At 50.1% G+C, this 12,986-nt stretch overlaps 3 protein-coding genes across 3 annotated transcripts; 1 reads left to right on the top strand and 2 right to left on the bottom strand.

Annotated features, from left to right (window-relative positions):
• Window positions 1–2,042: 2,042 nt before the first annotated feature.
• On the top strand, window positions 2,043–3,854 carry BJX68DRAFT_118406 (putative AT DNA binding protein). The gene is made up of 3 exons (XM_071036069.1): window positions 2,043–2,600; window positions 2,669–2,783; window positions 2,875–3,854. The coding sequence occupies exons 1-3, from the start codon at window positions 2,559–2,561 to the stop codon at window positions 3,762–3,764; spliced, it is 1,047 nt and encodes a 348-aa protein (XP_070904660.1). The 5' UTR covers window positions 2,043–2,558; the 3' UTR covers window positions 3,765–3,854.
• An 832-nt stretch (window positions 3,855–4,686) lies between these two features.
• BJX68DRAFT_118327 (translation initiation factor 6) lies at window positions 4,687–6,122 on the bottom strand. The gene is made up of 5 exons (XM_071036068.1): window positions 6,002–6,122; window positions 5,874–5,945; window positions 5,726–5,812; window positions 5,450–5,638; window positions 4,687–5,359 (listed from the first exon to the last, which is right to left on the bottom strand). Exons 1-5 carry the CDS (start codon window positions 6,034–6,036, stop codon window positions 4,999–5,001), a joined length of 744 nt encoding a protein of 247 aa, XP_070904659.1. The 5' UTR covers window positions 6,037–6,122; the 3' UTR covers window positions 4,687–4,998.
• A 381-nt stretch (window positions 6,123–6,503) lies between these two features.
• On the bottom strand, window positions 6,504–9,463 carry BJX68DRAFT_118282 (uncharacterized protein). The gene is made up of 4 exons (XM_071036067.1): window positions 9,181–9,463; window positions 7,548–9,133; window positions 7,378–7,482; window positions 6,504–7,321 (listed from the first exon to the last, which is right to left on the bottom strand). Exons 1-4 carry the CDS (start codon window positions 9,269–9,271, stop codon window positions 6,590–6,592), a joined length of 2,514 nt encoding a protein of 837 aa, XP_070904658.1. The 5' UTR covers window positions 9,272–9,463; the 3' UTR covers window positions 6,504–6,589.
• Window positions 9,464–12,986: the final 3,523 nt, after the last annotated feature.

Here is a 12,986-nt window from a genome sequence, read left to right as displayed (position 1 = left end):
TATCCCGTTGAAGTCGTACTCTGACTCTGAGTCTGGAGTGAGATGTCTGGAACATATCTCCCTCGGGCGCTTCTCCCGAACTTAACATATGACAATAATTTCGGAGGACGACGATCCTACTCGCCTGGTGGAAGAGGGCAACAGGAAATATGGCCCCTGATAGGTGTATCTCTGGCGTATTTTCTTTTTAACCTTATTATTGGGCTGGCCTCTTATGATACGGGCTCGCACCTGTTCCAGTTTTGCCTCAACTCCCCGCTCCAACGACTTTGAGCTACCATCTGGACCAACCAGAACCCGCGGCTGGGGAACTGGGCGCGGTTCTATATGATTCCTGGATTATTATTGTCGACCCTCTCCAAGCCCTCAGGATTTTGGTCTCGCCTGCGCCTATTGCGGAGCCCTCAACCCCACTCTGCGGTTATCAACTGCCTCCGCCGCCGTCATTTTCTGCCAGTCATCAAGTGGCTGCATTCCCGCTATCTTCAATAGGGCCAAGGCACGACGCTGCATTAACTGTAACTGTGTCCAGATGGAGCACAGCAATCATCGCTAATAATAAAACCATGCAGAAAAAGGAGTTGGCGTCGGGATGGATCGCCCGCGCTACCTCCATCCGGGAGCTGGCCCCGAACCTCGCTCTCCCTGACCAGGTCTCAATTCCAAAACAACAATACTCTCTCTTTTCCCCTCGGTTGACCCAACGTCTTGGGCGTTAATGTCCGCCTATCGCCAATCGCACAACCATCTATGATATACATCCCGCGTTGGCTTCCTGCACAGTGCAAGAGAGTTGTTGACTTTCAGCAGTGCGGCAAGCTTCTCTCGAGGTCGGTTCTATTCTGGCCATGGTGCACTGTCCCTTCTTTCTTTTTTGTGCTGTGTCCGTCGTTGCATTCTGTTTGATTTAATCATTTAGAATTTTCCCGCGTTTAGCTTTGTATAATATTTCTTTTTTTACTCCCATTTTTCCCTTCCCCGTTCTGATTCCGTAGTCAGGGAGTACAACAGTAGCCGCAGCTGTTGTTCTGACCCCCCTGCTCCTCTACCCCGTCCAGCTTCCAGCGCGTTTCCCATCTCTGTGCATCTGTTAGCCCTTTTTTTCTTTCTCCTCCTTATTCGCGTCCCTCCTAGTCCCTCCAGATCCTTGCTTGGATACCCAGCGCTCCCTCGTGCCCCTTTTCTTTGTATGGGAGCAGTGTTTGCTTTCTTCGCGCATCCTTTTCTCCTCGTTGCAGAAGGCGCGTGGGCGCTTGGAATCATCTGAAACCATCGTTGCTGAAACACTATTCTCTTCTAGGTTGAACACGGCCTGATCCACCCTAGCCTGGTTGGTTCCGCAGACTTTATTTTCTTTTTCTTTTCTTATTCTTCCTGTTTACTCTTCTCCGAGAAGTCTTGTCTTGTTTTCCCCGTGGCTCCTTCAACCCCCGACTCTGGAGACAGCAGAGGCGAACGAGAACAGGTCGACAGTCCCTGCAGCTTTCCTCTCGCCGCTCGGACACATGCTGGTGAGCTCCGTCCTGGTCCTGTCCTGCGCAATTCCGAGTTGAGAGTCCGTTTGGCCAGCCAAAAAAAGTTCCTGGGGCAGAGAGAGAGTGTCACTTGTCTCTCCTCCATCTATCGTTCCCTCATTCTCTCTCTCTTTTCGCACCCCATCATTATTCTTTCTTTTCTTCCTTTTCCAATTCCATTCATACGTCCGTTTGAGTTTGGTGGCAATGTGCATCGTTGAAAGTGCACCTTCTTGACTTCGATTCGATCTCCAGCAACGACAGCTTCCCTGTTCCCTCCCCAGGTCAGGGTCACGATCCACATTGTTTCCTATCGTTGTTTCTAGTCCATTTTTTGTACCCTTGAACCCTGGACGCCATCAGTCTTGCTTCGTCGGCTTGGTCTGAAGCATAGGAGTAACTGCAACTTGACCCATCTGGTATCCGCGCTTGAACATCTTATCTCCATAGTTGACCGTTCCGTTCCTACCTTTCGACCATCTGCAGGACGTTAAGCATCCAAGACCCTCTATGAGTCTCACTCCCTTCGTTGACCCCCGCCCTGGCCTTCAATGTATACTGTCGAGTGCATAATAGTTGCCCCCTTCCCCTCTTCTTCACTGTTCACTCTTTGTTTGGATTGTTGACGTCTCGCCGTGTCTTCATTTGTCGCGTCGCCAGCCCACTTTTGATTCCTTTTTGAGCTACCACGTGTTTATACACTGGTGTAGACGCATTATTCTGTTTGGGAGGCTCTGTGGTTATTCTTCTTTTGATTCTCCTATGGTTGTCTCTTGAATATCCCCTTTCTTAGTCTTAGTCACACTCACTGTTGCTGTGCTAATTGTGCCCTCGAATCATCTCCGTTGTCCAACCATCAATCCTGTCTGTACTCGCGGACCACGCGACTCCTGTTGTCCGTACTGTTGTTTGCTCACTGGACGGCTGCTCTCCATATCTACGGTTAAACTTGATCTGACGGTATATCTCATCGTGGCTCTACTGGTCTGATTTGTCTCTTGAGGCTCAGCCGGGGGAATATCTGGCTTCCATGGTGTGCTGGAGATGTCGAATCAACGGGAAAAGCCATGGACTGAGGAGGAGAAGGTACATGACCAATATCCTCAAGGCTGCTGCCCCTCGGGCTGCATTGCAGAAGCTAACTGAATGTTTAGTATGCCCTAATTTTTGAAATCATGAAGAAGGCAGGAGTTCCATCTCAAACCTTCGTGAAGATGATCAAGGACATGAATATCCGGCCAGCTTGGGGTGATATTCCTCTTCCTTCAGGTACAGACGGACTTCTCCTTTACAAACGGGCCGGACCTATTTTCGACCCTGCAACTGTTGTCTGAACTCCGGCTAAATAGGTTCTGTCCAGGTCGTTCGCTCAATTCCTGCCAATCAGCATTCCAAAATATGTTTCAGGAACTGCCTCCTCCGGTTCACCTAGGGACGGCACCAGTCCCTCCACAGCGCCATGGGTACGTGCCGCCGCTGCAGCAAATGGCTCCCATAGACCCAGGGAGTAATGTACGAAAGCGGGCTATATTCTCAGCAGAGAAACGGCCTCTTGCGCCTGCTCCACGTGAGATCCAACCCCGTATACCTGCCAGTACCGCCTCTTACAGCAGTGAGAGCGGCGCGTCCGCAATACTTTCTCCAGGCATAGGGGGTGTTACAACTCGAGGCGAGCCCCCACGGAAACGTGGCCGGCCAAGCAAAGCTGAATCCGAGCGACGCAAAGCAGCTGCTGAAGCCCGCGGGGAGACATATCCACCTCTACGACGATCTGGCCCTCATAAAGTGAAGATCCCATCAACGCCAACAAGTCCATCTGGCATTGAACTAGCTGGACCAGCTTATCCGAGTCAAACAAGCAGTCGGCCTCCGCCTCCCAACGTATCACAGGAAACGCGTTATGTGCCGCCACCGCTGGGGCCGATGTCAATGATGGGACCAAGCGACGAGGAGAGGCTGAGAGATATATCTGGCCGTGAATTGGGACCGACACTGCGAGAATTACCACTCCCCACCGGCATTAGACAGACGCTTCCTTCGCCGCAGGCATTACAACTTGGCCATAGGGAGACAATGCCACGCATAGAACCTAGCGACCGACCCTATGAAACCTTACCACCCGACCGAAATCCCTTTACGGACAGCAGCCGACGAAGTATCGTCCATCCACCCCCTCGACGCCCAGATGAACCTCCTACTCCTGACCTCCCAGTTCCTTTAACCACTACGGCAGAGAAACGACCCGAATGACGTCCTTTCATCGCACAGCAGTAACGGCACCCTTATTATTTTTTCCTATTTCAACGCGATACGATGAATGAGTCACACCATCGATTACTAGCGATAGATAGCATGGTTTCACCCCCTCGCGCAGCCAAAGTATCAACACGAATTACGTCTTTCCTACAAGGAAAAGAAACGCCATGATTAATGCATACTCCTGCGCGCATATACCGGTCTCTGCTCCAATATGTTCTTGTTTTACCATGCCTGAACTTTCATATTCGACTATTCACTCGGACAATTCGACTTGATCTCTATACTTTTCTATTTTTTTTTTCCTTTTCTCACGACGTGGTACAATTGCGATTATGATTTCTCATATTTATGGCTGTCATTTCTAATGGAGATCCCCGTCTATGTTTTGGAACTTCGAAGATAGATATGATTTGGCCTGCCCTATCCGCATGCAGATGCTCCATTATATCGCACGGAGCAGCGGAGAACATTCCTTTCTGGACATATTAATAATCTTTTCCCTCCCAGACGTCCTTTTCGACCGCCTCATTGATGTTCTGATGCATGATTTGAGTTAACGAATATGATTCCTGCACGGCGATCAGTCGTCTGTCGCAGAGATCGCCTGCGTCCAACCTTCGAAACCCCACTCGAATGTTTCGAAGGCAAACGGACTAGAAAGACACATGATGACTATAATGTTGCACATGGATCTCAGCTCCTTTTTGTTCTTACCTACCCAGCTTGGGTCAACCCCCCTTATGGTTCCACCTTTTGTGGTTTTGATCCAATCTACTTCTCACCTTCTCTTTCGCTTCTTGTCTCTGATTCCTTTTTCGCTTCTACTTTACATATCTAGAGTTTAATGCCTCATGTACATGTATTTATTATTTAGTTAGTCGCGAGAGCGAGCGTCGATATGACAGCTATCACGAACATGGCATACGTACAGCCAATTATTCCGTTCAATACTATGCCGAGTCTCCGACCCGTAGTCCAGAAGCCACTTTTTTTTTGACAACTCTACTGGGAACTATACTGGCTGGAAATGCTACGCATCTAGCTATTGTCGGTAATAATGGCGGAGACTTGATATTTATCCAGTAACTTCAACTCAAACCAATGTCGAAGGCATTCCTACCGAGCATTATGTGGATAGGTACATGGGAATGTGTGTCCGTCCCCGACAATCGAACCGGGATAACCAGAGCCGCAGAGAGGATAACCAGAGAGAGAAAAGAAAAAACTAGTAAAAACTCTCTACGATACTCTCCTTGTTCGCGCCTCCCTGTCCAACACCACGGGGTCCCATCTCGCCAAGCCTAAACACACTCTCGATAACACTCAGTTCCGTCGCCGTCGTATCCAACCCCGTCACAGCAAGCCAGTCGTTGACGACCATGCCGGCGCCGACGACGGGGCTACCGCGGTTGACGGAGCCCGCGACAAGAGGCACCTGCAGGAGCGAGGAGAGCTCGTCCTGGTCACGGATGGAGGTCTTGGGGTGGACGATGCCGCCCTGGTTGGAGAGGGCCATGTACGAGCCTGTGAGGACGTTGTCGGCGATTGTTTGGCGGAAGACTTCGACGCCGAGAACGTCGGCGATTCTGTTTTTTTGTTAGCATTCTTGTTTCATATTCTGTTGTTTTCTTTTCAGCTTTTCTTCGCGGAGAGAAAGCGGCAAGGTAAGTACGTACATCTCCTCCGTCTCACGCTCAAGATCCGGATGAATCAGCGCAACATGGTCGTTGCAGCAAATGACATTTCCAAGAGCCGACAGGCGCTCCTCTATACGTTGAATCTTTACCGTATCTGGCAGCGTGTTCCGCAAATGTTGCAATTCTTGGTCTGTTGTTGTTGTGGGGACGAGGAGTCCTTTGCGGTTTCTATACGTGTATATACTCGTCAGTCCAAAGGTGATCGATGAACAAGATGATCATGTCCTGGTTCTCGGACGGTGCGGGAGTTCGTACCCTGCAGTTAAACGACCGATGATATGCGTTCCGGCGATGGTAGCATGGCAGATGGGGATGACGTCTTGGAGTTCGGCTTCGAATACACTGCTCATCGTCAGAACATTACCCATTCCGAGCTAACCCTTTCATTCCCAGGGGAAAGTACCTGTAAAAGTTTTCCGAAGCTCCGATAGCCACGAGGGCATATGAGTTTGTCAGGCGTGAAAAGACACCGACTCTAGTATGAGGTTAGTCCGGGTAAAGGCTTGAAAAAGTGGAACGTCGGCAACAGACTCATTGGAGTTCTCGAATTGAGCGCGGACAGCCATTATTGAGGTTTCGTTGACGTTAACGTTCTCGAGTGGATGCAACGTGAGGATTTGAGAGGTGCTGAGGGGAAAGAGTTCGTTCGTCTGTCGAGGCGGGGTATGGCGGGACAGACAGTAAGCGCGCTACCAGGCGTAGGGAGGGCGGGCTAGGTGGGAGAAAGAGTGAGAGGGTATCAAGCTTGTACAGGTGAGGAAGATGAGGATTTCTCTGTGATCGAGCAAACACAGAGCGCGACACAGGTAAATATAGAGTAGTCGACGGGGCAGGCCCAGCGAGGCGCAAAAAATAAAAAAGATCCGAAAGGGGTCTAGCCTGGTGGGCGGTGTGGCGGAAGCGATGCGGGCGGAGTCTAGAGTCACAGCGCAAGTCGCACTGCAGTGACTCATCCTGAGCCATCCTGACGACGGGAGAAGTAGCTTGTTCAGCAGATGATGCGATATGTTCATTATGTAGTACAATACAGCTAGCCTACCCAACTCCGCCGTGCCTGCTAAACCCAGAATTTCCAAACATCCAATCAGATATAGTACAAAAATGCGAGTCAAATACAACTTAATATGGAGGTCGATGCGGAGTCTGCTGATAATATAGACTTGGATGATGGTGGCCGGGCATATATGGTGGTGGTAGAGGCGGCGGCCGGAAGTTGGAGCCTGGCGGAGGGGGTAGTTGCGGAGGCCCGCCGCGGGGCGAGAACGGGTCAGGAAGGCCAAGCGACTCGTTGATCGGCGGAATCTGCTGTCCTGCAGGGAGGAGCCGTCGGGGCTGGCCCCGAGGAGTTGGTGGTGGTAGCACAAACGGCCGGGGTTCTGGGTGTGCGTGGTGTATTGGTGGTGGCTGAGGGGGTTGGGGGAGAATAGCACGATGCGCCGAGAGCCGCGGCGTAGGCTGTGAGTGGAGAGGCCGGGGCTGTTGCTCAGCCGCGATATCAGCCAGGGCTGTCAGCGCCGTGGGACGTGCCTCGACAAGCGGTGGAGGATGATACTCCTTTACAGGAACGCCCTCTCGTACTTCAACGATTCCTGTAGCTTCCAACAACATCTTGATGATCTCGTCCCCGGAGAGCCCAGCAAATGGACCGACTTCTCGCATCTCCTTCATCTGCGGATCAATATCATCACCCAGTTTGGCTCTCTGCACAAAGTCATCCCAGCCGAAAGCAGCGCGTTCATACGCGGCCGCGCCGGCAGGGTCACGAACACAGGAAGAGACAAACCCCCTGATGATTTCTCGGCGTACAGGACGCCTGCGTCCTCGTTCGTTTTCTGTTTCCGACCCATCCGTCTGAAATGAATGCGTTAGCTATGATCACGTCAACCGCAGAAAGCTACAGCACAAACCTCGGTATGCTCGTCATCTTCAGCCGCACGGCGCCCTTCGATGAATGTCATGTAGTCTCCGTGACTTGCAAGGAGATGCTCATCTTGAATGTAACGAGCCGTTGCCTGCAAAGCTTGTTAGCAAGTCAAGATATTAGATTACTAACTAGTAAGCCAAAAGAAATTCTTACCCGATATCGATCCTCGATAGCCTCTTTGTTGGCTTGAAAGATTCTGTGCTCCTGTGCGACTTTAAGATCGTACTCTCGTCGTAGGATATCTTGCTTTTCGTGCAATTGGGCCTTCAGAACTAAACTGATTTCCTCGTGCTCAGGAACAGCCTTGTGCGCGTTCTTGTCACGAGCAAGCCGTTTCTCAGACTGCGTCGCGAGTACAGCCAAAGCTAGTCGCTGAGCTGCCGCTACTCTTCTAAAGGCTTTGTCCAGTTCGCGCTGGCGGTCTCTCAGCTTTTGGGTCGCGGCACTTGGAGAAGGCGAGCGTTCAAACTCTATATCGCTCGATCGGTCAATGTGACGGCCAGTGCGCCCGGAGCGAACAGCACGGGTACCACCACGCCCTCGTCTCGTCACGCCAAACCGCGCAGAAGTTCTGCTCCGCGCCCCCCGGCCTCGGCCTCGGCTACGTCCGCCACGTGTTGCTTTGGCAACCGTTGACTCTGTAGCATTGTCTGGCGTTGTGGAATCCTCGGCCTCTTCCGTGATCTGTCGAGAGCCTTCGTCTGCTCTCGAGTTTGCAGCGCTATTGGTTGCAAACGATGTCTCGTCCAATTTGTGCTCGATACCATTTTGAAGCACTGGTTCAGATGCGCGGTCTAGTGCAGCATCCTCTCCCTTTGGCTTCTTGCTTGGCGAGCTGGTGGTAGACATGATAACATCACGGTCATCTGTTTCTGGAGATTTGCGTTTTCGCGATAGGAGCGGGCTAGACCTGGTTGATGTCGGCTTTGGCTCAGTTTCGACATCGGGAATTGTGTATTCGTCCTTTCTGTCGGAAGACACGGTACCCTTAGGTGATTCATCGCCTATCGAGCTGGGGTCTGTCACGTGGGACGATTCTATATCTCCCGACTTGGGCGCCTCTATGGATTCTGGAGTTCCATCATCGGGCGGTGGCGATCTGACGACAGGTGCCGATGTGTGGCTATCGTTGGCCACAGCATCTACGGCATGTCTGTTTCGATTCCTCGTTCTCGTGTTCGAGGCGATGTTCAAAGGGCTTGCTTCTAGTTTAGACGCCACGGGGGTTTCGGTGACTCCATTTTCGGTGAGGGAATCCCCATGGCCTTTGAGTCTTGCAGACTGCCTTGTGGTTCGAGGCGTCTCTTCGGCGACTGAGCCCCGTTTGACGCGCTTAGCTCGCGGTGTCTCGGGAACCCCAGAGATGGAGGGTGTACCATCAAAGTGAGATGAGTTGACCTGAGCCGCAGGAAGCGCGGAAGTCGCAGAAGCGGCAGCCCGTGCTCGACTATTCCGCGTTTCACGAGTGCTAGTGGACGCGGACGCAGGCGTTGCGCGGCCAACATCGCTAAAGATATTGACTTTAGCAGGCGCATACTTGAGCGTGATGATGCGCGATGGCCGATTGTTACTGCGCTTGTTGGCAGTATTATGAGTGGCGCCGCTATTTTGATTGCCAGTGCCAGCGCTAGCAGTAGCGTTGGCATTCTTAGCATTCTCGTTTTGACTAGCACGCGCATCTCGGCTCGAACGTAAATTTCGAGTCACACGAGTGTTGGAAGAGTCGTTGCTAGCAGGTTCTACAAGAAATCAGTTGCCGCAAATGTGCGTGGAGAAAAAGACTTACCTCTGAGTGTATTATGAGCAGCGGACGTGTTATTGGTAGATGGAGTGGCTGAGCCATGGGCAGCATCAAGCCTTCGCTTGACTCCTGCCATCACTTTTCCCTTGAGTTGTTGTCAGGTTTATGATGTTTCGATGATGCTGTAAGAATGTAGAAAAACTCGTGCCGGATTGGCACTGAATGCGACGGCTATGGAGAACGGCGCAGTGGAGTGGGCAGAAGTGTTGGCAATAAGGGTTTTGAGGGAAGTGAAATAGAAGATAGTAAGAGACAATAGGAAGAAAAGACAGAGGAATAGAAAGGACGATAAAGTAACAAAGAAAACAGTGTTCTCCATGGACAGTGAACAGGATTTAGTGGCAGGAGTACAAGCGCTTGGCGGCTATTTCAGAGAGGACAGGGCGCTGCAGGCAGGAGAAAAGTATGAGGAGCGACAGGTTGGCATGAATGGGCAGCAGACAATTGGCGGTACGTTTCCATGCCTCTGTCCGAGCGAGTGAATTATAGGCAGATGCAAGGAGGAAGGAGAGATGAAAACGGAAATAACGACAAGATCAAGGGAAGACAGGAAAAAGAAAAGAGGAAAAAAGCATGGTGCAGGCAGTATGTGCTGCTGGAGAACCAGATGGAGGAAAGAGAAAGAGAACCGGGTAGACCGAGGACGAAAAAGAGAGAAAAGACGTACCTACACGAAGAGAATAGAGAAGCGACAGAGGAGCGACAAGAATACAAGAAAAAAAGGCGTGGTGAAAGAGTCGGAGATGGAATGCGATGGATGTGTTGATCGACGACTGGGGAGGATAAGAGTAAGAAGCATGAAGTAGTAAAAAAGCGGGTGACTCTGACTCTGGACTACTAGTGCAAGTAGTAATTTAAGGCTGGTTCCGGATGTAGAAGGACGCTCGGCCACCCTCGACCGGGTCAAAGCAAGACAGGAATTGAGTCCTGGAAAGCAAGAAGACCGAATTCGAGAAGAAAGGATTAGAGGTCGATCAGACTATTGCCGTTGGGGGCGCGTAGAGGATCTCCATGGAGTGTCTGGCGAGGCAGAGTGTTGTTGATGACAGACAGGGGAAAAGGGCGAAGAGGAAGGGATGCAAGACGAAGTGTACAAAGTGGAGAATAGATACAGAAAACTTTCACTGGTCTCGATCTCTGGATCAAAGTCCCAATGCAAGAAAAAGACGCGATGTTGTTAGAGAGTGACCTGGGAGAGAAGACGTGATGATGAGGATAAGTGTAGAGAGGAAATTTGACTGGGTCCGCAGCCGCTGCGAAGACTTTCCACCTCTCGGGACCGGTGGCGCAAATCACGACTATAGTTACCTTCGATTACCCCCCAACAATAACGCTCTCTTCCTGTCCTTTCATTGGCTCGTGAGCCTGGCCTTTGTGTTTTTAGGTTCGTCTTCTATGTGACTCCAAATTTTGTTTTCGGCGACAAAGCCAGCGTCCACCTTTCAGCCTTGCAGTGTTTGGTCGATTTATAGTCTGCCCGCTTAGCTGACATCAGGATAGCAAACGTCGTAGGAACTGCCGACCACGAATACGTGAGCGTTTATATTATCTATGAATATTTCTGAGATAAGATGGTATACACACTTGCTCCTAAAGTATTAATTATAATGCTACCGCTCTCCAGCATACGATTGTTAATCTACTCAAATCGACGCAACGCATCATTAAAGTAAATTGCAACATATGGTCAGCCAGATGGCACTGAGGGACTATGAAAATACCAGTAGGGAGTAATATCATATACTCAAGTAGTTGACCGAGTTTGACTACGGGGAACTGAAGCCGCGCGTGGTCTGCGATGCTGACTAGTTCATGACGAGTAGGTTCTGATTATCTGCATTCTTTACTCGATGTCGAATAGAGAAAATAGTCTCTATATCTCGGATTCTGGGTCTCTTATGGCAGCAGCTTTCTGCCCAATATGGCGTAACAGCCCACGTAAGGCATCCGCGTCCCGGTTATCCTGGCGGGATAATAGCCGTCTTTCATGATACAAAGACACTTCACTTACGTTCCCAGTCTCATCCGGTGTGAAATTAGCATATGAACACGCCTTGTTCGCCTCTTCTTCATACTCAGGTGAGTCCTATTGTACATTTTCCCCTCCGAGGCCGAAGCATCGCAACCGTGGCATAGCGACAAAATAGACCCTCCATCGCTTCTTGTACGTGTATGCGCAACAGTTCGTCCACAGCTCTCCTTCAGAAGGATCATCTTCGCTAAAAGTTGTATAGCTCCTGTTTCTCACCATCTCCTCTAGTGGAACAGAGCAAAGTGGCTGATGTTCTTCTTGCATATGTACCTCTAAGACAATGACGCAATCAAGGATATGGAGTTCAAGCAAAGTCCCTCCGTGAGCAAGAAGCCATGAGATGAGAGTCGTGCCCAAAGCAATATCTTTCTAGCAACAATATCTGGAGTTGCGGCAAATGAGGTAGGTCCAGCTTCGGTAAAAAAGCCGAAATAATGATCCCCTTCTAAAACGAGTATGGAAGAGTTGATACGGCAGGTTTGAGCATGATAGACGCGACTTTTGCGTACCTCTGAAGAATTAACTGTACAGACATCAGCACACACACTATGTATGTCACGATTTAAGCATGGAGCTGGAACATTACCTCCGTGGGGCCCTGCAACAGGTCGATTTCGAGAGCCTCAGTCCTAACAGCCAGATGAAGCTCGGGCAAGTTGCTCATGGTCTGAATCAGGTGCTCCTCGAGTATGCGGTCTTCGTAATAGAAGTCTTCAAAAGGCTGATATAATGACATCTTTAATGAGCTCAAGGTACCTAGAATGAGTTTCATTGTGTTTGTGCGGAAGAAAGTTGGTCTAGTTGGTGCGTGCTTGTTCCAATGAGCATAGCAGGTGCTGGCTGCAACATGATACCAATATCTCGAATGTTGGGAAACCCTTTCAATTGTTTAATCAAATCTTTGAACATCCTGGGAAGCGCCAATCGCGCTTCATTACTTGGCCACTTGCGCACGGAGACCAAGTACACCGAGTAATTAGACTTACGCTCGGATAGTCAGATCGTGAGATTCCCTGTACTTCAATGGTGAGCTGCTGGACGCATTCCCGTAGCAAGTCGTTGGCCAGGATCTTCCCCATCACTCGAGGTTCGCGACTCAGTGATACGTAATGGCGCTGGAAAAGACTTGGAGTGGCAGCGGCAGATAGGCTGTGGCTTGCCAGGCGCAACTGTTTAAGAGATTGAAAATGATCATCAATATGACTCGCCACGAGACGCAGCAACTCAGCGGGAAGGTCACTCAGTTCGACCATGATAACAGAATGGATTGAGTAGGTGATGGTCTATAAATGATTACTTTGAAGTTAGCAAGCTGAACGACTCAGTAGGAATAATAGACATACCTTGTGTATTCTATTCTACGCAATCAATCAACATGATCATCAATCGAGGCTTTGTCCCACTCAAAGCTTACACTTGTAGTCAGGTGGACGGAATGTTTGTGAAATTCGTTTTGTTCCAGGCAAAAGATTGGGTTTAAGTTGGAGGTATATTTCGATAGATGAACCGCAGTTGTGGGCCTGGCAACAAGCTATAGGAACTGCAACTCAATGACCATTCCGAGTTTTCCCCAGGATCCCTCCTCACCGACAGAAGTTCGAAACCCAAACATGCAATATCCCTTGAATGATACGGGGATTGGGTAAGGAAGCATTTTTTATCCTAGTCTCGTACATGGTGATAGTATGGTAATTTTGTTAGTGTAACAAGTGTAACACAATTACCAGTACATACCAGTACGTACCTAGATACGGAGTAC

The sequence above is a fragment of the Aspergillus pseudodeflectus genome (genome assembly GCF_044049435.1).
Source record: "Aspergillus pseudodeflectus strain CBS 756.74 chromosome Unknown BJX68scaffold_3, whole genome shotgun sequence".
Classification (NCBI taxonomy): domain Eukaryota; kingdom Fungi; phylum Ascomycota; class Eurotiomycetes; order Eurotiales; family Aspergillaceae; genus Aspergillus; species Aspergillus pseudodeflectus.
Note: the sequence above shows the minus strand (reverse complement) of the source record. Positions and strands in the feature narration are given on the sequence as shown.

Coding starts and splice junctions, on each gene's coding strand:
- BJX68DRAFT_118282 (XM_071036067.1), bottom strand. CDS start 9,271: ATGGCAGGAGTCAAGCGAAGGCTTGATGCTGCCCATGGCTCAGCCACT. Junction 9,134..9,180: donor TGCTCATAATACACTCAGAG/GTAAGTCTTTTT, acceptor GATTTCTTGTAG/AACCTGCTAGCAACGACTCT. Junction 7,322..7,377: donor AAGATGACGAGCATACCGAG/GTTTGTGCTGTA, acceptor CATTCATTTCAG/ACGGATGGGTCGGAAACAGA.
- BJX68DRAFT_118406 (XM_071036069.1), top strand. CDS start 2,559: ATGTCGAATCAACGGGAAAAGCCATGGACTGAGGAGGAGAAG. Junction 2,601..2,668: donor CATGGACTGAGGAGGAGAAG/GTACATGACCAA, acceptor CTGAATGTTTAG/TATGCCCTAATTTTTGAAAT. Junction 2,784..2,874: donor TGATATTCCTCTTCCTTCAG/GTACAGACGGAC, acceptor GGTTCTGTCCAG/GTCGTTCGCTCAATTCCTGC.
- BJX68DRAFT_118327 (XM_071036068.1), bottom strand. CDS start 6,036: ATGGCTGTCCGCGCTCAATTCGAGAACTCCAATGA. Junction 5,639..5,725: donor ATCGGTCGTTTAACTGCAGG/GTACGAACTCCC, acceptor ATACACGTATAG/AAACCGCAAAGGACTCCTCG. Junction 5,360..5,449: donor GAGCGTGAGACGGAGGAGAT/GTACGTACTTAC, acceptor ACAAAAAAACAG/AATCGCCGACGTTCTCGGCG.